At 35.3% G+C, this 24104-nt stretch overlaps 1 protein-coding gene across 2 annotated transcripts in view; it reads right to left on the reverse strand.

Annotated features, from left to right (window-relative positions):
- Positions 1–21652, reverse strand: part of LOC145685916 (ubiquitin thioesterase otubain-like) — a 62266-nt gene extending 40614 nt beyond the window's left edge. The window contains exons 1-5 of one of the 2 annotated variants that reach the window (XM_081758681.1): positions 21442–21652; positions 9925–9987; positions 6795–6847; positions 3542–3756; positions 549–633 (exon numbers count right to left, since the gene is read on the reverse strand). In XM_081758681.1, the coding sequence (XP_081614807.1) occupies positions 549–633; positions 3542–3756; positions 6795–6847; positions 9925–9970 (399 nt within the window). In that variant the 5' untranslated portion in view covers positions 9971–9987; positions 21442–21652. Of the gene's footprint in view, positions 1–548; positions 634–3541; positions 3757–6794; positions 6848–7388; positions 7545–9924; positions 9988–21441 lie in introns of those variants that run through there. The other variant, XM_081758682.1, reaches the window with a different exon arrangement.
- Positions 21653–24104: the final 2452 nt, after the last annotated feature.

The following is a 24104-nucleotide window of genomic DNA, read 5'->3' on the forward strand; positions in this document are numbered from 1 at the left end:
TATTTTGAAGTGCAAGGGTGCATTTTTCACCCTTAATGAACAGCAATCTTGATGGTGTTTTTTTTATTATTATTATTATTATTATTATTATTATTATTATTATTATTAGCTCTACAGACTTACATAAACCTCGGGTAGAAATTTCCAAGTGATACATTGCTTAGATACTGAGATATGAATTTTTGTATTAAGCTCTACGAAATATTAGATGGCCTCGAGAACGACCGGGATGCCTGAAATTATGAAACTTTGGTCTCGTATTTCTCACAAACTATTAGGATTTCGGAAGAAAAATTTTACAGGTCTTCATACAATAGTAGTGCTAACAAGTACACGAAGTTCCATTAAAATCTGAATCGGAGGGTGAGATTTGGGATTTTTTTCTGGGCGATTTGACGTGGAATGAGCCAAGTAGTTTTATTTGAATTATGTATCCTACATATCCTTTTATCAAAGTCCGAGTCGTTAAAACTATATTTCCTGTCAAAGTATAACCACATTCTAAACAATAGTAATAAAATAAAAAGTATTTCATATTAATTACCTACCGTATCATGAAAATCCTCAACTGTAAACTTCGGGAAGCCTAAAGCTAGAAGAGACTCCTTACTTTTAAATGCTAGATCTCGAAACCTATAAAAGAAATATTTTTTTAAAAAAAATTAACTTTCTACATACATGAAATAACTTTATATTTACTTACGCCGTACTCTAGACTTAACAAACTAAACTTTCATTTCCCTATGCCTAAATCTAATGGCAGCAATGTACAAGCGTCAAGAATGTTCTTTACATACCCAGATATTTTTTCATTAATAAACTAGTATTTTCCATAAGAATATAGTAAAAATTTTGTTTTATACGAGGATGGGTCAGATTATGCTATAATATTATTGGGAAGTAATAATAATCATGAAGAACGAAAAAAAAAAAACTGTTCTACTATTGTTGATTTTAACGTTATGTACTCATGGTCTAGATTTATCACAGATAAGTTATCTTTAAAATTAATATAGCTTTGTGTAAATTCTCATTCAGGTAGAGCAAAAATACTACAACTCAATAAATATATTATTGAACCGTGATACAGATTCGGCATTATAACGTGTTTATCAGAAACATTATACTTTACTCAAAGTTACGGTAACACTACCGTTAATCCGTACAGTAGGCTTGTATTGCATATAGAGTCTCAAGGTGAGTGCAAACAAAGGCTCGAATATCACCAACAGATGAAAGCATGTAGCTTCTATCTCTTCAATGTACGAGGTGCGTTCGGAAAGTTGTCTCCGATTGGTCACTTGCGTGAAGTAATGGGAGCAGCACTACATCTTTGCACAGACGTGAGCGGTAATCAGTCTGCATCCAGCCGTGGTAGAGTGAAGGTTGTCTGATTACTAATTCCACTTTTGTAGCGTCTCAAAATACGAGCTGCAACAAAAGAACCCCACCAAGTGCTAGGTGAGAACTGTTATACGTTTTCTTACGGCAAAACAACATTCGGCAGCAGCTATTCATCGGGAACTTTGTGCCGTGTACGGACCAAGTACGATGAGTGAAGGAGTTGTTCATGAATGGGTTCGTTCATTTAAAAAGTAGACGAACAAACATTCATGACGAAGAGAGGAGTGGCAGGCCATCAGTGGCTACTGATGAACTCGTTCAGAAAATTGATGGAAAATTTGGTGAAAATCGACGTTTCACAATCTCGGAGCTTTCCAATGAATTTCCATAAATTTCCAAGACTGTGTTATATGACTGTGTCAGAAGCTGAAAGATGCGGTCATAGGATGGCTCAAGGCACAAGCGGGAGATTTTTATGCTGATGCAATTTCTAAGCTAGTGCAGAGATATGACAAGTGCTTGAATGTTTACGAAAACTATTATTGAAAAATAGAGCAAATAAGAATAGCGAATAGGGGATACGCGTGCTGCAATCTATTGACTTTTACACTCACCTTAAGACAAAAACATGACATACCAAATGGAATGTATCGAATTTAATGGTGGTATTTTGAACTTCTAAAACCGTACTAGGCCTGTCCACACAGGAAGTCGGAGTTTCTAAACAGAATATAATAGTTTCTGATTCAAATTTGGAAAATACGCAATAAAATACATTTCGATTTCGCCCTCATCATCTTAAGTCCAGGAATGTAACTGAAAGTGAGTGTTTTATGTAAAACAAAATAAACTTCAACATAAAACAGAATCTTTCTTATGAACAAAACACCAGTACTTAAAAAAAATCATCTGCTACGATTTGCAGTCATCTTCCAAGCTAATGATATGATGATAAGTTTCGAATTAAAGTGAGGTTTGAATTAAAATAAATATAGATGACTGAAGAATTAATAACCTAAATTTCAAATAAAATTTACTTGCTAGACGGCATTATCCTGCTTGCTTGCGCATTCATTTGTTTTGTTGCGTACATATACTGTTGTCAGCTCGTTTTAGGTAACATATCTTCAACTAAAAAGATTACAGACTGGAAAAAAAAAAACTGCAAATTATAATATTATGTTTAAAATATATTCAGTTATACAGGGTGATTAAGGAGGAATGGCATAATTTTTGAGATGGTTCTATGAAAATAAACTGAAAAAAGTCCTATGAACAATTCCGACCGTTACGGAACTGGCGCGGGTTGAAGACTATATACATCCATGAATGATTATGAAGACAAGTGCGAATATTACTTAACGAAATGCTGGTAAGCGCTGTGGGAGACAGAATAATAGTGGGGCAGATGACTGATCAATCCTAAAAGAGGTGTTCAAAAAGTCTCCCACTCATCTCCAACTTGTCAACGTGTTGGAGGGTGTGTTGTTTTGCGCATCGAACATTACCTCGGCGGCCTTTAATGCAGGCAATAGCGTCGGTGATGCGAGCGACAAGTTCTTCACGTGTATCTTTCGTAGCGTACACATCCCTCTTTAACCAGTCCCATACACAGAAGTCTAATGGGGTTAGATCAGGTGATCTCGGAGGCTAGTTAATTGGTCCGCCCCGGTCAATCCACTGTTAAGCAAATGTGTTATTCAGATACTGGGAAACTAGTCTGGTACAGTGAATCGTTACAACACTCAAGCACGACACGCACACAGCCTCACGCCTGCTCACTGATCCAATCCACGATTGCACACTGGGTACGCATGCAGCTGTTGCCCCGGTGCGACGACACAGTGCTACCATCTGTTGGAGAACCCCCACACCTCTTGTAGGATGGATCAGTCATCTGTCCACCACAGCGCCTACCAGCATTTCGTTAAGTAATATTCAAACTTGTCTTCATAATCATTCATGAGTGGATGTAGTCCTCAACATGCTACAGTTCCGTAACGATCGAAACACATGTTTATAGGAGTTTTTCGGTTTATTTTTCACATGTAGAATCACCGTATGAACTATGTGGCATTCATCCTGAATCACCCATTTTTGCTTCGCTCCTAGTAATTTCAACATATTTTACTTAAAGTTTACGCATTTTACTACATTTGTACTTTGTGTGTCATTAAAAAAAAAAAAAATCGTTTACCTTGTATACTCTTCTTTGTCATCAACTAGCCTTTCTAGATAGGCATAGATAAACGCCCTATAGAAACAGTTGCCATCAGGCCTTGTTCTTCGGATACTTTTATATTTCCCACTCAAGTCTTTCACTTTCTGTTTGTAGACATCGTCTTCTTTGTATTCATCTAACAATACAAGAATGTCTTCTTTGTCACCAACCATTGGAATCGTGTCAGATATCTGGGGAGGAAAAAGTTCAAAGATGTCAGGATTCGTATTATAATTATTGATAGCATATGTATTCACACTATTTACTGATTATTACAATAAGATTAAATATAATAAGGAGAATGTCTGACATCTTTTAATACTGTAAAACAGTTTACTGATTTTAAAAAAGAACTTTGTTGATAAGTCTACCCATACAGGTGTCAATGAAGCCAACCATCTGTCTATGTAATAATTTATACATTAGTGTGACCAAAAGGAACATCAGTACCAAAATTCAGGAACATAACGTTGAGACGAAAAGCAATGATTAGAAAGTTCGACTGAAATGTTTTGTAAATAGGGTTAATTTCAATGCTGGATAATAAAAAAATCAGGTACACATATTGTAATCATTACTTTATTCTACGCTGAACAAATCTTACTTGTGAAGTCGCAATTCTACTTTTTAATGGATTTTATACGGTAAAATATGGAATATACATCGACAATTTTAGGTAAAGTTTTATATATTATTTTATGGCTTAAGAGTCTTCATCCCGGCGAAATTAAAATACCGCTAATTTTACAGTAATTATGTGATATCTTCAAATAGATAAAAGATAATTGAAATATGGAACAAGAGCGCCCTAGATAATATTATTTTGCGTGAGGTACCGTTATCACAAGTCACCTAGCGGCTTTCCGTTTTCAGCTGTTTAGAAACGCGAAAATAAATGCCGATTTTCAAAATGGCTCGAAATCGAAAGCAGATAAGTGAGTCGTAATAATGGTTTCTTATGTAAAATAGTATTGACTAGGGCGCTCTTGTTTCACATTTCGATTATATTTTATCTATTTGAAAATATCACATAATTACTGTAAAATTAGCGGTATTTCAGTTTCGCCGGGATGAAGACTCTTAAGATAAATATACATGGGCAATTAAGTATCGGTGATTAAGCTTACAATATAGGCTTCGGGACAAGTACAGCTTACGAAATGGATTTCATCCTCATGTTTAAATTCAATTTTTCTAAGTTTAATGTTCTAGTCATGCCCTTTCGGCTAAAAGAAGACGAATGGTTAATGAAAATGAATAATTGTGGAAGCAATTTTTTTGCACTCTCCTGCTGTGAATCGAACTCTGGACTACGTGTACCAAAGGCATACGCGCTAACTACTAGATCACCGATGACAGCACCGTCATATTGAACTAAACAATATACATAAGAAAAGAAACATTTTTAACAAATCATCACGTATACGAGAGATTCTATCAGGATCAGGATTCGGGTGTTTTTGGGTTGTCAAAATATTCCCAAATTACAATGTTAAAGATGTTGAGAAGATCCAGAAATAAACCACCTCAATACAAAACAATGTTTATCGATCTTATTACATTAAGAGCAAGAAAGCCTACAACAAATCTGGATAAAAACTAGGTTAAGTGTTATCAAAGTTTTATTCAAAAATCTGAGTTACCTTGAAGCTCATACTTCTGCCATTCTGAAAGAGCAAAACGCTCATAGGTGTTCTTTCTTCCATGAGCAATTGGACTTGGGGAAATATGAAGTACATATTTGGAAGGGTAACGTTCCGAAACTTTAATAACCAGATTTTTTGTTCTTCAAAACTCTCTGGAGTGGAATAGGAAATTGCACTGCACTTCAAGTGTTTTTGATTAATATTTTTCCAGTAAATTACTCCGATCTACTGAGAACAGTAGATGAAACTTTTTAGAAAGTTATAGCAGGACGCAACATGTGGTAAGTTTGACTAGTTGTTACATCTTCGGTATACTCTTCTATTTGCACTATCTTATTTCACGTACATTGTCTTCTGTCGTAAAACTATGAGTAATTTCGTGCCTATAGTCCTCATATTTTCGTGTTTGGTTTCAAAAACTGGTTTAATCTAGCACATTTCCTCTATTTAGGTTTGAATAGGAATGTAAACACAAGACTGAGCAATGGAAATGCGGAACAATGCAATGAAAATGTGTCAGATCATTGGTTAGATGTATCGCATCATCTATACGGCTGCTTATACATATTGCTCGAAAACAGTTCTAAACAAATTTATCTAACACGACCATCAAGTCAGTAGAGAAGAGATAGGGTGTCCAGAATTAATTTCCCCTGATTCTAAAGGGTGAAAAGAAGTTAGAGATTTGAGAATTGAAGTCAAAGAGCAGTAAGAGAATTACAATTTAAAATATCAGCAATATAAGAACTCAGGATGTACGTTTCATTATGTGATATTTCCTTGCACAGTAGATTGCAAAGAAGCCACATTCTACATTTGAAAACACAGGGACTTTTCCTTTACTTTACTTAAACTATTTTCCAACAATTTGTTCACACAGATTAACCTCTGATTCAATGTACGAGGCACTATTAACAATATTATTATACAACAATAACAGATCTCTAGCATTGTGTAACACAGGAATGATCAATCCGTAGAACACAATATGCCACTTTTCCCCCGTAAATGTTGAATTATCACTCTAATATAATTATTAAAGAAAACACCTTGCTCGTATGAACGTTCTGTTTACTTCAAAACATTTGCTACCAATGATCTGAAGACTGTTAACACGTAAAATGCCCTAGGGAACTTCATTAGGTTCGACAACTTGTTTTTACTGCATTTTCATTTTAAAGAAAATCTGAAATTCATAGATAAAAAGAATGCATTAAAAAGCAGCAGTGCTCATCCGAACCGTGGTAAATCGCACCAGCAACAATTAATTCGTCTCGCAATAAGTTAACTATATTTAAAAATAAAACATATGTAGGAACTTTACATCCGTCAGTCAGAAGGTGTACATATGGCAGTAGTTGCACATATGTCTTGGATTGACCACTCCTGATCTACAGCAAAATAATCTGTTGAAAGAATATGTTTAAGATTCATATACAGATAGATCCGAATTAATCAATGAACTACAAAATGTTTCCTTTTCCTTCCGCTCATAAATATTAAAGTAAGCATACAAAATAATTCTGTAGTTATAAGATATCAGCAAAGAAAACTCAATTATCATGAGATATTCATTTACATACCTCTTTTTCTATTTGTTTTTGCTGCTCCATAATCAATTCGTCCTGATTTACATCTGAAACAAATACATCAGTAGTAATTAGTATTACTAGCCATAGAAAATAATGTGAAATTAGCAATCAATTGCTTCTCTATGGTACTGTGTTACATTACGTACTTACTTTCTAGTAGTTTATAACTACCTGAAATTTATCCCCTCTCTTTATGCACCTATTACATTTCATTGTTGAGAACACATGTGGCGTTTACTCCATAGGATGGTAATCCAAGTAGAGCAAACATCACTTTAGATAGCCATTAAGTGAATTTTTCTTCCGAGCGTTAAGGAAGAAACAAGTTATCACAAAATGATATCTTCTTCCACCGCTAACTAAACATAGAAGAAAATTCGAGTAATGACTTAAAATTGACAAATAAGACAAAATTGCAGCATCATTTAACAGGAAAATTAATTGAAAACTCTGATAATTCACTTGTATCAATATATTGCACCATGCACAACGTGGCAAAGAACATAAGGCATAATCTTATAGACGCAACCTCAGTAAATGATACACAGGAATAGAAGTTGATATTTACTAAAATAACATACTTACATACTCTTTATCGTAACAAATCTTTCTATATTAATAAGAATGTACTATTAATCTAAATTGTCGCAGATGATGACAGATACAAGATTACTATAATTTTCAAATCAATCCATTGGTGTCTGCGCGCCCAATGATGGCTGCTTCCCGCGGATTCCCTCTTGTTCTCGCTGTTTGCGTGAGCTCTGCCTACCAGATGACGTAATTGCAGGTAGGGCTATGATTGGCTGCCGTTGGTTGCCAAGGCTGCCACATCGTCTACAGGATGTTGCTATCCGTGCGAGAATGCATAGCGCTGGTGTAAATATAGCAGTCTTTTTAAATTGAAAGGGAATTAAATTGTCTGAACTAAATACACCAAAAATAATGCACAAATGAATTTATCACACACATACAACATTAGACAAACAATATAATAAGAAATGTTATATACTTAGAGAAAACAACTCAAACTGCCTTTTAGAAAAGCAGACATTGAACAATAACACTATGTGCAAGATTTATCTCTTGGGCTTGGCTTTCAAGATAGTTAACATATAAAACGAGTTTATCAGTGCTTGATTTTTTGTATGTGTGTTACATGTATAATTATTTATTAGCGTTTTTTTACTACTCCAATACATTATTAAACACAAACAACAATAATAATAATTTAAAGATAATTAATTAAATGTATATTACCATATATTCTAATTTACTGACCTGCGCCAATTCATAGAACTAACATAAATCCTAGATTAAGTATTTCATATAGATAAGTATCTATTCTCCCTTCCTCGGTGATATCTTGGCTTATTCCATCTTATGAAGAAAACTGGTGTCATATTAAAACGCTTTAACACCAGTGGAACTATGAAATCTAAATATTTTTAGAACTATACTAGCTGAACCTGTGCTCTCTACACAGTGCATCATTCACATAAGAGCACGAATCTCCTTGTCATTTCTCACAACATCTATATATGGCCCTTTACAGACACAAGTGAAAGACGTCTTGATAAAAATCGGCAAGGGGTACCATAAAGGGGAGATTTTTCGATTATTTTTTTCAATATCTCGCACCGTTAGCAAGATTGAATCTACTTCCGGTTGGTGTTTCTAATTCATGTATGATCAGCGTTTTCTTTCTTCTTGCATGCAGTATGTAAAAGAAATACATTATATACACAATGAATTATAATGTCAGTGATATATAGTATTCACTGAGCAAAACACTCCAAACAATAGATTCATCTTAGCCTGGAGAAATAGGTATCCTTCGTTTTTCATTATAATTTGGCCATGAAACAACCGCCTGAGAGATATATAACCCCTGTATACAACTATGTTGTGTTGGAACTTATAACTCATAGGGTATGGTGCTTTTTAAAAATTTCAACAATTGCAGTGTACTGCTAAAAAATGTAATAAAGAAATAACGACCACGTTTTTCAAATATTCAGTTAGAACTGGACAATTTACCCAAAGTTTGAAATCGACCAGCGAAAACGGTACGTATCTAGCACTTGTGGTTTTCGAGATCTCATTATCGAAAGGATTGGAGACAAACATAAACGCTGCATTTTAATATATAGATAATACAACTGCAGTACCACAACTCGTTATAAAAAAAAATTAAAGGTTTTGTATCTATACTCAAAAAAGTGTAATTGTTAAGGTCCGCCTTATCTAAATACTCGTAAGGATTTCAGAAACAAAAAGACATTTTCTATTAATGTGCCGAGCATTTAGGTAACGTGCATCTTAACAATTATACTTTGTGTGTGTGTGTGTGTGTGTGTGTGTGTGTGTGTGTGTAGATACGGAGCCTTCAATTTTCGTTATAACAGAGCTGTTATACTACATATAAGTGGTATTTTATAGCTTCAAAAGCTTTTGATTTCATAATTCCACTGGAGCTGAAGCTTTTAAATTGGAATAACGCTGCATACTACCGTGGAAAAATAACACCCTTATCTAATCGAAATATTTAGTTTACTCAAGATTTATGACGATTATAAATAAGTGATACAGATAACATGGTAATACGTTTGCACCTTAAAAATACAGAAAATTTCAGATAAGGTGGTGAGAAAGACTGAAATTACATAAATTATGTGGTTCTTTCTGTAACATGTTTATTGTGTTTCAATAAATTAGCTATTTTTATAAAGTTACCCAGAAGAACGGGACGAAAGTTAGGGAAAATTCAGAAGTGATAATAAAAGAGAACGATAAAGACGAAATGGGTATGCGTACGTGTATTTGTTGCAGGAAAAGAAAATACATGTGTTGTGTAAATACCAAGATAATGCCATTTGATCCCCTCCGAACACAGCACTACAGTAACACGATATGAACACTATGGCTGCCACTGCCGAACTCCTACTTCTTCATAAAAGAAAACAAAGGTCTTAAAGATGAAGTCTTTTACTCCTTTTAAGCTAAAGCATTATACACATGGGTCAATTTTATCAAAGAATAATGACAAAATGGAGAAGTAAAAATTTTTAATAAAACAGAATGTAATAATGAGGCATTACAACTTCAAAACTCTACTTACTAGGATCATAGCCCACTTTCTCTGGTTCAGTTGGCTGGTCTCCCATTTTTGAGCTTTCAAGAACTGAAAAAAAAAATGCAGTTTAGAAATGATGAAACAATGCAAATTTTTCTTTAAATAATGAAAATGAACTTGTGCTACGAACAGGGCTACCCATAAAAGAGACGAGAAAATCCCGACAAATTTCTCGGACCCGTAAAAAAGAAATTTTTTTCATTCAATTATGATAGGATTTTTTCACGTTTGAAATTCCCGACAGTGACAAAATAATCACAACTTGTCCAGAGATTAAATAAAATAAAATTTGACTTGAAAACTATAGATTTCGCTACCTTCCACACACCTTTCGGTGACAAGAATAAAGTTCAGTTCATTGCCAATACAGGAATGAAGCGATTTTTTTTACTTTGGGTACTTTTACAAAACCGGAATTAGCAACAATGCTGACGACCGTCCGCTACGCTTGGCTATGAGAGGGGAGGGAACCTCACAGATTTTGTTTTTTTCGAGGGCCATGAAGTCTATCTGCACCCTGCTATGAGTAAACTTTTAATTTTTAAATTTAAAAAAACGCGCACACAATTAAATTACATACAGAAGAATGCATTACACAACTCAATATACCTACAATCTTCAATCAAGTGAACAAAACTTAATAAAGTTAAACATTCTTGTGATTTACCTTATCTCTATTTAAGTCGAATGTTAAATTGCTCAATTCTCACGGAAATTTGAAGACACACAAAAAAAAGTTTGAAGGATCATATTGGTTTATTTTTATATGAGTTCAGCGTCACTTTCAACAGCGAGGCTATATGAGACGTGGATTCTCAGCAGCTACTGTTTTTGGTATCATACATACGCTTATCATGAAAATCGTTCCAATTAGTCAATCAATTCCACAAATATTGCTAAAATTTAAATCAGCAAATGAATTTCGTTTCACAGTTGACTTCCAAAGTATATGGCTCCAATATTCGAACAAGAAGTGATAGATGGATTCAATGGGCAGATAAGGAAAGAAACAGAACCTACACGTGAGATGCCGAAAATATAACAAAAACCAAGTACTTGCTATCTCTTGCCGTTTTTGCTCTATGGAAATGAGGGACTGATTTCCACAACTTCGGTTTCAATTGCGCAATTAAAAGCGAGATTGAACATATTCTTAGGTCACTAAATTTATGTTAAAGAAACCAATTATCGCTACCTATTAATGTTGGATTGTAGGGAACAATATTGAAACCCGAGATGATAGTAAATGTCTCTTATTTTCTGTCTCAGTAGAGGCATTACATCCAAGATTTCCCTTATTCTTGGGACAGTAAAATCTCATTATATATATATATATATATATATATATATATATATAAAAGTTCCTAGGTATTACCATTTATGCTCTGCGAGAATCAATGTCGAAACCAGAAGTTGTAGCAAATATTTACCACTTCTGGTTTCAGTTAACCCTTCATTTGGCACTGTTGCTCTCAAGCAACATCGCATTCTATTGCGTTATCCGCACGAATTATAACTTCAGTGACCATTTAATTGGCATTATTGCTTTCATACAATATTCATATACATAATTTGCGGGTCCCTTCTTTAGACACTTCTAATCTTCGTCAACAGGGGACAATCAAATTTAGTATCGTAGAAGCTCTATCTCCTACATTCCGCGAAAATTCATTTTTTTTTTTCATTTTTTTTATTGTGGTTTCTTGCTCCGTAGGAAAATATTTCAACGAAACTGCTGCTAATTACTGGGAGTATTCTTATGATATTTAACTATAACAGGGCAATGCTGCTCAGTAGCTACACGTAAGACCTATTTTATGATAATGTTGCTTTGAAATAAACATCCTGTATTTTGTTACCACAATACAAAAATACTTTCAAAATTATGAAATTATGATCAGGAAGACATGGTTCAACCATAAAAGCAAACTACATATTTTAATGGTAATGCTATCAATGCTTGCCAATTAAAGGGATAAGAACTAAGGGCGAAGATAGCATATGTTCTTGGAATGTTAAATCCATATAAAAAGCGCTTGCCACTATCTCATAATTCTTCCCTTTTAGCAATCAATCTTGAAACCGAATATAGTAGATTCCTATTACTTCCGGTTAGAATAAAATTACAAGGACGGAAATGGAAATCGAACCACATGAACTTTCGCCGGGGATTGAACCCTGGTTTCTTACGTCATAGGCACGTACGGTACGTGACGTTTGGGCGCCGCCGTTTGGGCACTGGACGTTTGGGCGGGAAGCCATTTGGGCGCCAGACGTTTGGGCGCGAGTTAAAAAGTCGTTATGTTAGGCGCTGAGTACTAAGTTCGAATCAAGATATCACAAGGTGTCTACTGTAGTGGAAGTCCTTGAATTATACTGGATTTTGTTTTACATACTAGAAATACTGGAATTTCAAAATTATAAAAACTGAATTAACAATTAAATTTTGTAAATTTAAGTTTCAACGAAAGTTAAGTGTGCTTTTTATTTGATAACTTTTCAAGCCAAATGTAAGTAGACCAGACTACGTATGATTGACTGCATTACATACATAGTGAGCCTATTCCATTAAAAAACTTAAAGCAGGCCTTCTACTGTAGTTACGCAGTAAGTGTGAATGTCAAACACATTTCTAGTGGCTAAATGACCAATATATGTACACTTAACTATTATTTTTCACTTTAAAATCGTTTTTTTTTTTTTTCCTTTCGCCACTTTCTTTAATGCAGATTAAATGCTTACAATGGGACGAAAAAAATGTGTGTTAAGTTTTGATTTTTATATTGGAATGTTAATAAAAAGAAGTGATACCAGAAATACGGCATACTACAGTTCCTAAACTCAATGTGTTAGACATCCTGTATGCGAAATATGTCTTAGACACCATGTATGCAAAATATCTTTCCCTCAACTCGATTAGGATATAGGATTTTTAGATTTCTGGGCTCTCGGCATCTAAGGCCATTTAGCCCGTCACGTTTGAGGGAGCACACTATCCGAGGAAAGGGAAGGAAGGAAGCGGCCTGGACCTATAAATTAGGTACCACCCCGGCATTTGCCTGATGTGAATGAAGAAAACCCAGGAAAACCTCATTCAGGGTGGCTGGCCTGAAAGAGCGTGTTACACTTTTTCAACCGAGTGCCCCCACAGGGAATCGAACCCGGTACCGATCGCACCGAAGGCGAGAGTGTCAGCGACTATGCTGAAATCTTTTATTGGTAGTTCTTTATTGGACTTAAGGAAGAGAAGAGTTTGGCAAACGTAATACGAAAGAAAACAAATTTTAATATTCATAAATATGTAATTATTAACTTTCTTTAAAAAAATACAAAAATTAAAGCAATAGGTTTTATTTAACATTAAGAAAATTATTAACAGTTCGTCTGATTCCTTCATTTTCTAGCTTTCTTATATATTACAAAAATTAGATCAACATTAGATCAGAAGTACAAGAATCGTGAACATGCGAAAAATCAATCCATGACGAGGTTAGGCAACAAATGCCACAAACGCATTAAACTCTTTAATTTAGATGAATAAATAAGATAGAGATAGAAAATATACAGATAAATGAGGCGAGATAAAGATAGAAGTGTAGGAAATGTATATATCTTGATTGGCGCTTAGTTTTCAGTGCCTAGCTTAACTTATATGTCGTAAATTGTGATTTTTACTATGTACCTCGCGCCCAAACGTCTGGCGCCTAAACGGCTTTGCGCCCAAACGTCCTGTCCCGGGCACGTACGCTAACTGCTTAGCCACGATGAAGTTCTGGATCAAATAGACAAAAGATGCTTAAGATAAAGATGCGTCCCATTTCCTAAGAACAACATACAACCCCGATGGCAGAACTTCCTTTGTCTTTCTGCGATGAGCTCTTGTAAGTCAAACGTTTTCTGCAGGAATTCTTCAAAAAAATTCTGCAGAAGAAACACTTGTAATTCTTAAAAATACGCTTTACACGACATAAAAAACAGTTCAATCTATATTTATGCGAGTAATCCGTCCATTTAAGACATCTACACATAGCAGGCATGTTTTTAAACTTTTCTGTTGGCATTTTTTTCTCCTCTGGCAATTTTTTTTTGCACAGGCGCGGCAAATTTTCTGCGATCATATCGCAGATCGCGGCATGTTCTGCTATGAGGCATAGAACACTCTACTATCGACAGTGAAAGCAAGAGCGCCTTCCCGCTGGTAATTTTAGATTTCCAAACTATGCTATGCATAAGTATGCGAAGGCTTATAGAACGGCAATGTCTGTCAGTCTGTCGAGAAATATCAGAGGGAAAACGGTAAGAGAGAGTGAAAAACGTTTTTTGATATGGATTTTGAGTTTTAAGAATATTATCCATTTGCATTCTTATTCCTCTATTCAAATAAGAAGTGGTACAAATAAATTATATCCGGTTTTAATATTAACTGCAATAGAACAAACTGGTTTTGATTTGGGTTCTGCATCTCAAGGATAGACCCATCTCTGCCCTTGACGTCCTGCTACAACCGGAAATAGCTGAAATTGTTGCAACTTCCTGTTTCAATACTGATCCTCATAGAACAAGAGTGATAATAAATAGCGATCTTTCTTTATATATATATATATATCTGAATTTAGGGTCCCACGTTCTTATACCTCTACAAGTGCAGGGTTATTAATCCATAATCAGTACAAATGTTATACAAGGGTTACAATAAGTACATGTATACGGAAAATAACTGTATTATGCTGTGTGTAGGGGTCAAAGAAAGCGCGAACAAGACCACCCAATACCTCAATTTTACACGCTGAAAGTAATGCTGATCAACAAAAGTCTCCAATGAACTTGAAACAATTTTTACACGATCATAGAGGTACTGATTCATGTTTTATATAACTGTTGATAGGTGGGAGTCTAAAACAACTGACCCAAACTATGAAAACAAATAAAAACGAAACTGCGTACTGATTTAGTTCAGACTTTCGCATGAATAACTATAATATTAGCATTTCTTTGCTAATTTTCTGCAGGCATTTGGAATTTAAAAGATTATAGTAAATCATTTAGAAAACAGGTCAATTGATTTTGTGGCAACGCCATCGAATTTTCACTAAGTACAGGGTGTCCGAGAAGTCCTTCCCTGATTACAGAAATTGATAACTCAGGCTAGAAATAAGATAGAAATATGAAACTGGTGTTGAATTTTTTACAAACTATAAAAGTTTTTGTCTGTGTTAGGTTTGTTCTGTTTTACCAAGTCTCAATTTTTTTTTTTTTTTTTTTTTTTTTTTTTTTGTAGTACGTAAGTAAGAAGCACCACCTCATTGGGGTTTGGACGTCCGTGCCTATCTCGATAGGACATTTCCTGGGCGATGGATTGGTCGTGATGGACCAACAGCTTGGCCTCCACGCTCTCCTGATATAACCCCATTAGACTTCTTTTTATGGGGTTATGTCAAGGATGAGGTCTACCGAACACGTGTACCAGATCTTGAAACCCTGCAGCAACGAATAACCACAGTCGTTGAATCGATCCCTCCAGTGATGTTGGCTAATGTGTGGATGGAAATTGAATATCGCCTAGATGTGCTACGTGCTACCAAGGGTGCTCATGTGGAAGTGTACTGATGTGACCAAAACTTTTATAGTTTGTAAACAATTCAACACCAGTTTCATATTTCTAGCCTGAGTTATCAATTTCTGTAATTAGGGAAGGACTTCTTGGACACCCTGTAGTTTGTCCCTTTTACATTAAATGCGGGTTAAGTCAGCTTACGTTAAAAGAGTAAAGTGCTGATTTGGTATAAAATCGTTCCCTGCACTAAGCTTTTAAAAAATCTGATTCTTCATATTTCGTACTGATGACAGAATCACACTTAAGAAAAAATCGAACTGTTCCCCAAAATTGTGTGTACCACGAGGGAATGACTGCCTTCTGATGTTATTTATGCTATGGCAACGAAGACTGAAATGAAATGAAATCTTCTAAGTTTTACGTCCCACGGATATGCTGGTTAGGCTAAAAAGGAGACGGTGATGATGAGAAATGAATGAAATGGTGGAATGAAGAAAGTGGGAGGAAACGGGAAAATCCTGAGAAAACCCACGAGCACGGTGTTTGTCCACCACAACGTCCACAGGCATCGAAGACTGTTTAAAGAAATGGCTGAACACAGGAAACCAAACGAAGCAATGATAATATTTTTTTTTTTTCAGCTACTGGACTTACCAGCGGCGTAGCGTAAGGGAACGCCAGTATGCCCGGCATCCCCTGTTAATAAGAAAAAATACGTATTTCATTATATATAAATTGTTTGCTTGTTATTATCACAATTATTCCCGCTGCAATCTTCTGGATGCGCTCTCTCGCCGTCTCCCCCTACTGTGACAAGCAGAACCCTACGCATGCGCGTCACTCAGATGCACATTTTCTGTCTTTCCTCTTGTCGCATGCTATGTTCCTTTGGCATCCAGGCCTACTGCAAGCAACGTGGTTTTCGTCTGCTTTCTGTAGAATGCGCATGCGCAACTACTTCCTTACTAATTCTTTTCATCCCTTGCAACTCTACATTTTGCTTTAGATATACGCTGGCATATTCAAGTATTTCCAACTCTATCTATTTTAAACTAAGCTATAGTTTCTGTACAGAGCGTACGAGCGCTATCAAAGAGATAGAACAAAACAGAAATGGTTAGTTAATTGTCTTTTTGATAGGTTATGTAAATAATAGTATAAGAATGGTTATGCTTTAATCGTAATTAAAGGCAAATTATTAATCTTCTTCATAAATACACAGTATGTCCAGTGACGTTGCCAGAAACTCTTTGAGGGTGCTCACACATACAAGCATAAACATAAAGCATTCTGTAGAATCACGGTCACCGATCTGGAGGTCAAGAGAGCCAGCTCTGCCCGCCCCTCGCAAAGATTGCTTGTGCCCTTCAGTCACTGGCACATATCCCAGGGAGATGTGGGGAGCATGTCCCCTCTAATCTTGGAACAAGGGGACTGTGTTCCCTAATAATCCGATTCGAAATTGTGAAGATTTGTATCCGACTGCCACAAAGGAAAGTGAGATGAAATTGATGTACCTTGACTTGTTTCATTTAAAAAAAAAAAAAAAAAAAAGTATTCTTTAATATTTCATTGTCATTCATTATTGTTAGTCTATTTTCAACTATTTGTTTAATTCCTGTATTATGATCATCATAATTTTGCTCAAATAAGAGTACTGCCGAATTTTCTCGTCATAACGATAGTGGCAAGAAGAAGCTGAGACAATTGCTTATTGGCTTCTAACGTAATCCACGCATTTGCTTCTGTATGTCCCATTAGGCCACCAGTTAAGGGGGCCTCCCTTCTAAATTTTTCATAACCCTATATTTCCCCTCGGAATAGCTATGTATGGCTGATTGCAATAATATTGAATCGCGCAAGTGACTAACTTTGGCATCCCCACTTCGGAATACCACGCTACGCTACTGGGACTTACCACCCATATCTGCGTCAGACTTTCTTCAGAAACTCATCCCATATTTGGTACTGGTTAAAAATAGCCCGTCAAATAAACAGTAATTTTACTGTTAAAATGTGTGATTGTGTATGAAAGAGGATTGTCTGGGAGTATAATGTCTCAGTATTCCAGTTAATGTTACCAGTCAACGATGTCAAAGAGTTTATTTCACTATTCTTATTCTTAAATTTTTTCTACTATAACCTCCGTCGACGACGTGCGTGCTCCCTACGGATATATTCTCGCGTGGGCCTCCTTCTACGCTCCCGCCCTGACATTGTTAAATAGCATTCTCGATTTCAGTGTTTTATTTTTTTTTTTCCACTTCGTATATGTGGCACATGTCTGGATGGGTATTTGTACCTTATGGCAAAGCCCTCGTAAAATTGATCTGTATGCATATGTATCTACCGTAAGAAATAACTTCCGAAATACTACGTGTGAATTTCGTGATAAAATAATTGCATATATTACAATAGGGTAGCATGTTATCATTTCCAAGGTATTTCAGCTTGAGGGGATATTATCAATCTGTACGCAATTCCTATTATCCCAGATTAATAACAGTACAAAACGTCTTATTAAAGCAAGAAAAGTCACACACACACACACACACAATATATATATATATATATATATATATATATATATATATATATATATATATATAGTGTTCGAAGTGGAAAAAAAGCAGAGGCAGTATGTTTTATTACGATATTGATTCGACATGCCGGTTATCTAAATACTGAAATACATTGAGGGTATGTTGACTAAAAGATTGCATTTCTATTTACATAATGATTGAAAACCATTTCAGAGCTTCTCTATAGTTACGGGGGAGGGGGGCGGACATGGAAAGACTTTGATCCCCCACCAACAACTTTCTGAAAAAGAAAATCCCTTTATGTCGTATTATAGAGAATTATACTCGAAAATGCTCAAAACCGAGTTTTTTTTATTAATTTCCTGTAGGAAAACTCCCCGACCCCTCACTCGCTTCAGAGGTAATCCAAATGCCCGGAAGATCCGCCCCACAGCAGACAACTCCTAAACCCGCCCATGCTCAAAACAACATTTATATGTATTAAGGCAAGACGACACATATATAAGAAAGAAAATTCAATATTGGACATCAAAATATAAACTAGAGGAATTTCTTCGAAAACACATCAGTTTAAAAACAAAAGGTAGGAAAAAGATAACAAAAATGTCGGTGGTGCCAACTTAGAAATCATTTCTACATAAAAATAAGTCCTTCGTGTAAAGCTATTCGTCAATTACTGTGTATAAAAATGAATTTATTAAAGATATTTAGCATGTACTCTCCAGGGACGGTATGTTTTGATCACTAAAAAACCAGAAGCGGTATGGCATACCACCGCATACCGTCTCACTTCGACCACTATATATATATATATATATATATATTATTTGATTGACTCTTTTTGTCTTAATCTACACCCGATTCTCTTGTATATTAAATTCTCAAATTAATATATATACCTATCATTGCCTCAAAATTTAACAACAGTTATGGGCGTGAAAACCACTGTAACTACATAAGTCGTGTATATTATCAACAAAAATACTAACAATATCTTCCAGCGCCGATATTTACTCGTTTATTACTATAATGCACACTTTTAATATCAGATAATTATGGACAAGAGTAATAAAAAGATATGCATTCAACAACTGCCGCTTTGTCTCACGATACCATCATAGTTGTTTTGTATTTTCCTGCACTCAACTCGGGCGCTGGTTGGCTATTGAATGCTCTTGAATTGGATTGTGTAGAACAGGACCGAAACGAAATCTCTTAAACAAAACTATTGAATTCAAGACAAAAAAGACGTTAAGTGCTGACGTCTTTTTCATCAAATACTCTTTAATAGTCTTGAACAAGTCTTACTCGAACTTTCTTTGTCCGTTTACAAACAGCTTTAGATTTTATTTTGAGACGGTGTAGTATTTCTACATAGGGCGCAAGAACTGTAGCTTATTTTATTCTAGAAGTGTAGCATTACTAAACCTTGTTCGGCCTAAGCTCTAAACTGCGATAAACAAAGCCACGTGAAACTAAATATCGCTGATTTGCTGTTGGCCTACAGACTCCTCCTCCTCCTACTCCTTCGCAAAATAGTTCATGTGATTTAATTATTATTTTTACTATGAAGCTCCATATAAAATTGCTACATTATTATAAATGACAAAAATATAATACGGATCATGTGATAAAACTGCAATCGAGTGTTGTTAATGAAACAATAGAAATAAGCCTGAAAGACAGCTGGCATGAATCCCAGTTCAGAGTGTGTTGTGGTGAAACACCAACAACGTAAACATTTACTCACTAAACAACAATTGTTTACCAGCGATTTTTTTTTTTTTTTTTTTTTTAATCTTTCGAGTTTCTTCTTTCTTTTCTGCTGTTGCTGTAAGTATCTGGACAACACGAGACAGTATTGTCAAAATGCAAGTGTATAATTTGCTTTTCCCCGTGGGGAGTGGGAGTGATACATCACTAGCCAATCGTATTTGTGACGAGCGGAAGGACACAAATATTTTGTCTATCAGAGTTGCTTACACTGAACAGGGAATAGTGTGAAACCATTACAAGTGCTATAGGAACTACCATCAGTGAGAAAACCAACATTTTCATCACCCTCGTATACGCATAAACAGTTGCTGATGTGTCTGCCCTTTCGGACGCACCCCGTGTTGGCACATAGACTCTGCCTCTTCTCGGTTAGATAGCATTCGTGCTGTTTAGCAGCCACCTAGCACAGGCTGGTTTGAGGTTTATGCACTGTAGTTTTTATGACGTAAGTCCGGGCACTCTACTTACACACAAATTATTAAAGAACTGTAACTTTTCCTATCTTGTATTGTAGCAATTTTAATCTAATCTTAAAATGTAAGAAATGTCAAATTGCTTCTGGTGGTCTGCTTGAACTTCATCAATGCTATGGACATTATTCGACCAAATGGTTGTACCAAATTATGACACACTTCTTACATTTTCAGGTTAGGTTAGAGCTCTGTATTTCTTTTACCAGAGCATGCATTAAATGAGGAGCTCTACCACTACTTGCAGACTGACTTCAGTAGGGCTCAGTATAAGTAGTGTGTGGACGTACAGCATGAAAACTACAGAACATAAAACAAACCAATTTGTGCAAGGTGGCCGCCAAAAAGCACGAATACTATCTAACCGAGTCAGAACAGGGAGTGCATGCATAAACGCGGATATTGAAAGAGCACACTTACACATACAGTAATTTCAATATCACTAAAAATTCATTTTAATATGCTGTGCACTTGCAGTAATTACTTATATTCACATTCTAATTTCTTCACCAAAAACATTTCACATCGTATTTTACCTATATAGCTTTCTATTGGGTAGAACCGTGTGGTCGAGTGAACCCATATGATGTCTTATGTCATCTAGAGCAAATTATAGGAAACAAATAGGTAGGGAAATAATGAAACAATTATGATCTTCCAACAGTTATTCCCAGTGGTTTGCCTAAGCTTCACCTGTATATTGAGTTTTTCATGTTACCCATAAAATTTTTAATTTTGTGGTCGAAATTTCTTAGTCTGCACCAGATAATACGATCAGCCGTAAGACCCCTAGTAAGTTACCGGTTTCTTTTTCCTTTCTACGTACCCACCTATTATAATTTCTCGAAAGCTGTTTTTCTTCTCGGTTGTTTATAGAATCAATATGCATATATTTAGTAGCAAGCAGTGAAATACAAAAATAGCGTGAAACTTACTAGGTGTGTTGTATATTTCTTGAATATCACGTTTGTTTAGGAAGTGGGTGTATTTACCCGTAAGCATATTTGGGATTATCAACCTAGAGTAAGTTATGTTATACTGATCTTTTATAGTGAAGTAAATGCCCCATAGCGCCCTATACATGCTCAAGAATAAAAATAAATCACATACAGTATCAGACCTTGAAACTCATATTCAAATCGCGTTAATTCCAGCTTACCTGTCGAGTTAGAAACGAACTTCGAAGATACCCTTTCTAACTTCCCGTTGAGAAGCAATTAAGTATAAACCTATATAGCTACCAGACAGTACATAAAAGTCATTTGTTTCTCAGTTCTATGAAAATTCCATTCAGTTTCACTTTTCTCCGCGTTAAATCTCTTTAGCCGCAAACAGGGGACAGCCTACAATCGCACCAGTTGGTCAGTTGCTAATGTTGCCAGACATACCAGGTCACAGGTTGTTTCTAGGTTTCTTCGTGATGGTTTACATTGTAGAACTTCAGTCAGTAATTATAATTAGAAAATAGTATAATATAGAAAAATGAAAAGGATAAGGCTAAAAGAGAAACGATAAATATGAAAAAAGATTACTGAGTTTTTTTCACAGGAGTGACTTTTTTATTCAAGTGTCTCCCTAATTTTTCAATGTTTCAAACAAACAATACTCAAGGCAGTAATATGAAACACGGCAAAAATAAACAATACTATCAATGACCTCATTCTGTTACGGATTGCGCAAAATTTGGAATCAGTTGGTAACAAACGGAATTATTCAATTCAATTAGTCTTTAGTTCAGTGGGCGAGGTTCAGCTGGAGACTGCTCTGCCACCTTAACAAAGGAAAAAACAGATACAGACAACTGCATAACATGATGCATTCAATTGTGTATATCTATCTATCTATCTTTCTATCTATCTATCTATCTATCTATCTATCTATCTATCTATCTAGATAGATAGATAGATAGATAGATAGATAGATAGATAGATAGATAGATAGATAGATAGATAGATAGATAGATAGATAGATAGATAGATAGATAGATACTCATACCGCTAGTCCAATTTCATACTGTAGTAAACCTTTCATATGTGCCAATGCTTTGTCCCTGATCTCTAAATAATAATGTTTGGAGTGATGATTTAAATGAATTGTACGGTTTGTCAGTGATTGGTAGGTAGTTCCAGATTCTTACTGCCGAAATTGAAAATACCTTCTCTGTTATTTTTAAAGAGTGCCGCGGCATACTCTGTTTGTTACTTCCTTGGGTATTGTAACGGTGAATCTCTGATCTACATGTTAATTTATGATCAACTAAGGTGGTGTTTTATGTGAATTTATTTTGTATTAAACAACAGTACCAGAGAAGTCTTCGCGAGATGGTTAGGATATTGTTTTCATTATGTGATCCGAACATCGGTGTATCATCATATAAACTAAAATCGAAAACGAAGAAGAAAAATCTTGCCGTAACCAGCGATATCAAAGTTACGAAAACACAGTGATTAATCCACCTCGATAGTCGGCATTGCAGTTGCACATACAGTGGACTCTTTTTAATTCGAAGTCGAAGGGCACACGAAAAAAACCTCGAATTATGCAAAATTCGAATTATCGAACAACATTCATGTTCACATATATAACAAACAAACCAAAGTACTGTACATCAAAAACATATTCATATGGTGTAGACTTTATCTTTAAAGCAGCTTATTATTTGCGTGATCGAATACCGCAAACTAACAAACGCATTGACTCCACATAATTCAAACCGTGTACAATGGAAAATATATTTACGTACAACCAGTGGCGTATTTAGGGGGGTGGCTTAAGCCCCCCCCGAAATCTTAGTTAGTATAGTAAAATAAATGAAAGATCTTGCAGAATTTTCGCATTTCCAGGCAAAGCCCCCCCCGAAAGTTAGCAAAGCCCCTCCCGAAATAAAATCGTAAATACGCCACTGCGTACAACACTACAACATACATTGAATAGCCCAAAGAATTAAACACCAGTAACAACTTGAATATTCTGTTCTAACTTTTAAGAGGTCGTAAACCTCATTTGCTTAAATTTGATTGTTTTTGTACAGTCAAAAAATCTTGAATTTCATGTATTGCGTGGAATACGATATTAATAACATTTGTTTGACTTTATCAATAATTCATCTTAAATTTTCAACCAATTCTGAAACAAGATGAGATTGGCGCACGTTCGATATCTTTACTTCTTCCCCAGCTCACCTTCATCTTTATCATTACTTAGATTTTCTATTTATCTTTTGTATTTCTCTTCCCTATGGCTGCATCTGGATAACTGAAAACACGTTAAAACTTTATTTCTCTGTTTTCATCTGCCCAACATTAAAAATTTTCAACTGTATTTACTTCCAATTACCCAAAACATAGGTTCAAAAGTTCGATTTATGCACGATTTTTTACTATTGTTTTCAATATAGTTTTCAAGGGGAATGGACTTCTATTCGAATTATCCAAGTTCGAATTAACGGGACTCCACTGTATTTTAATCACTCGCGACCCTAGCCATACAATATATATATATATATATATATATATATATATATATATATATATATATATATGGTTCTGATTGGTTGGAGTTATCCGTATCTCGCCACGTAGCATACACATATCACCAATCAAATGACAGACGCTGTTGCCTCTTGAGCGGAGCTTTCTAGTGAGCAGGCTAGTAATGAAAGTTACTTTTGGCGCGCGTTCAAACTCGGCACAAGGAAAGTTTTTTTTTCTTATGTTTTTAAATGTTTATAACACTTTTTAAACTAAAATAAGATGAAAATAATACTTATTTTTTCCTTGTACGTAATATATAATGCATAAATTGTAGTTTTTTCCAACATCT

This window comes from Thermobia domestica, chromosome 5 (genome assembly GCF_964235325.1).
Source record: "Thermobia domestica chromosome 5, izTheDome1.hap1.1, whole genome shotgun sequence".
Lineage (NCBI taxonomy): Eukaryota > Metazoa > Arthropoda > Insecta > Zygentoma > Lepismatidae > Thermobia > Thermobia domestica.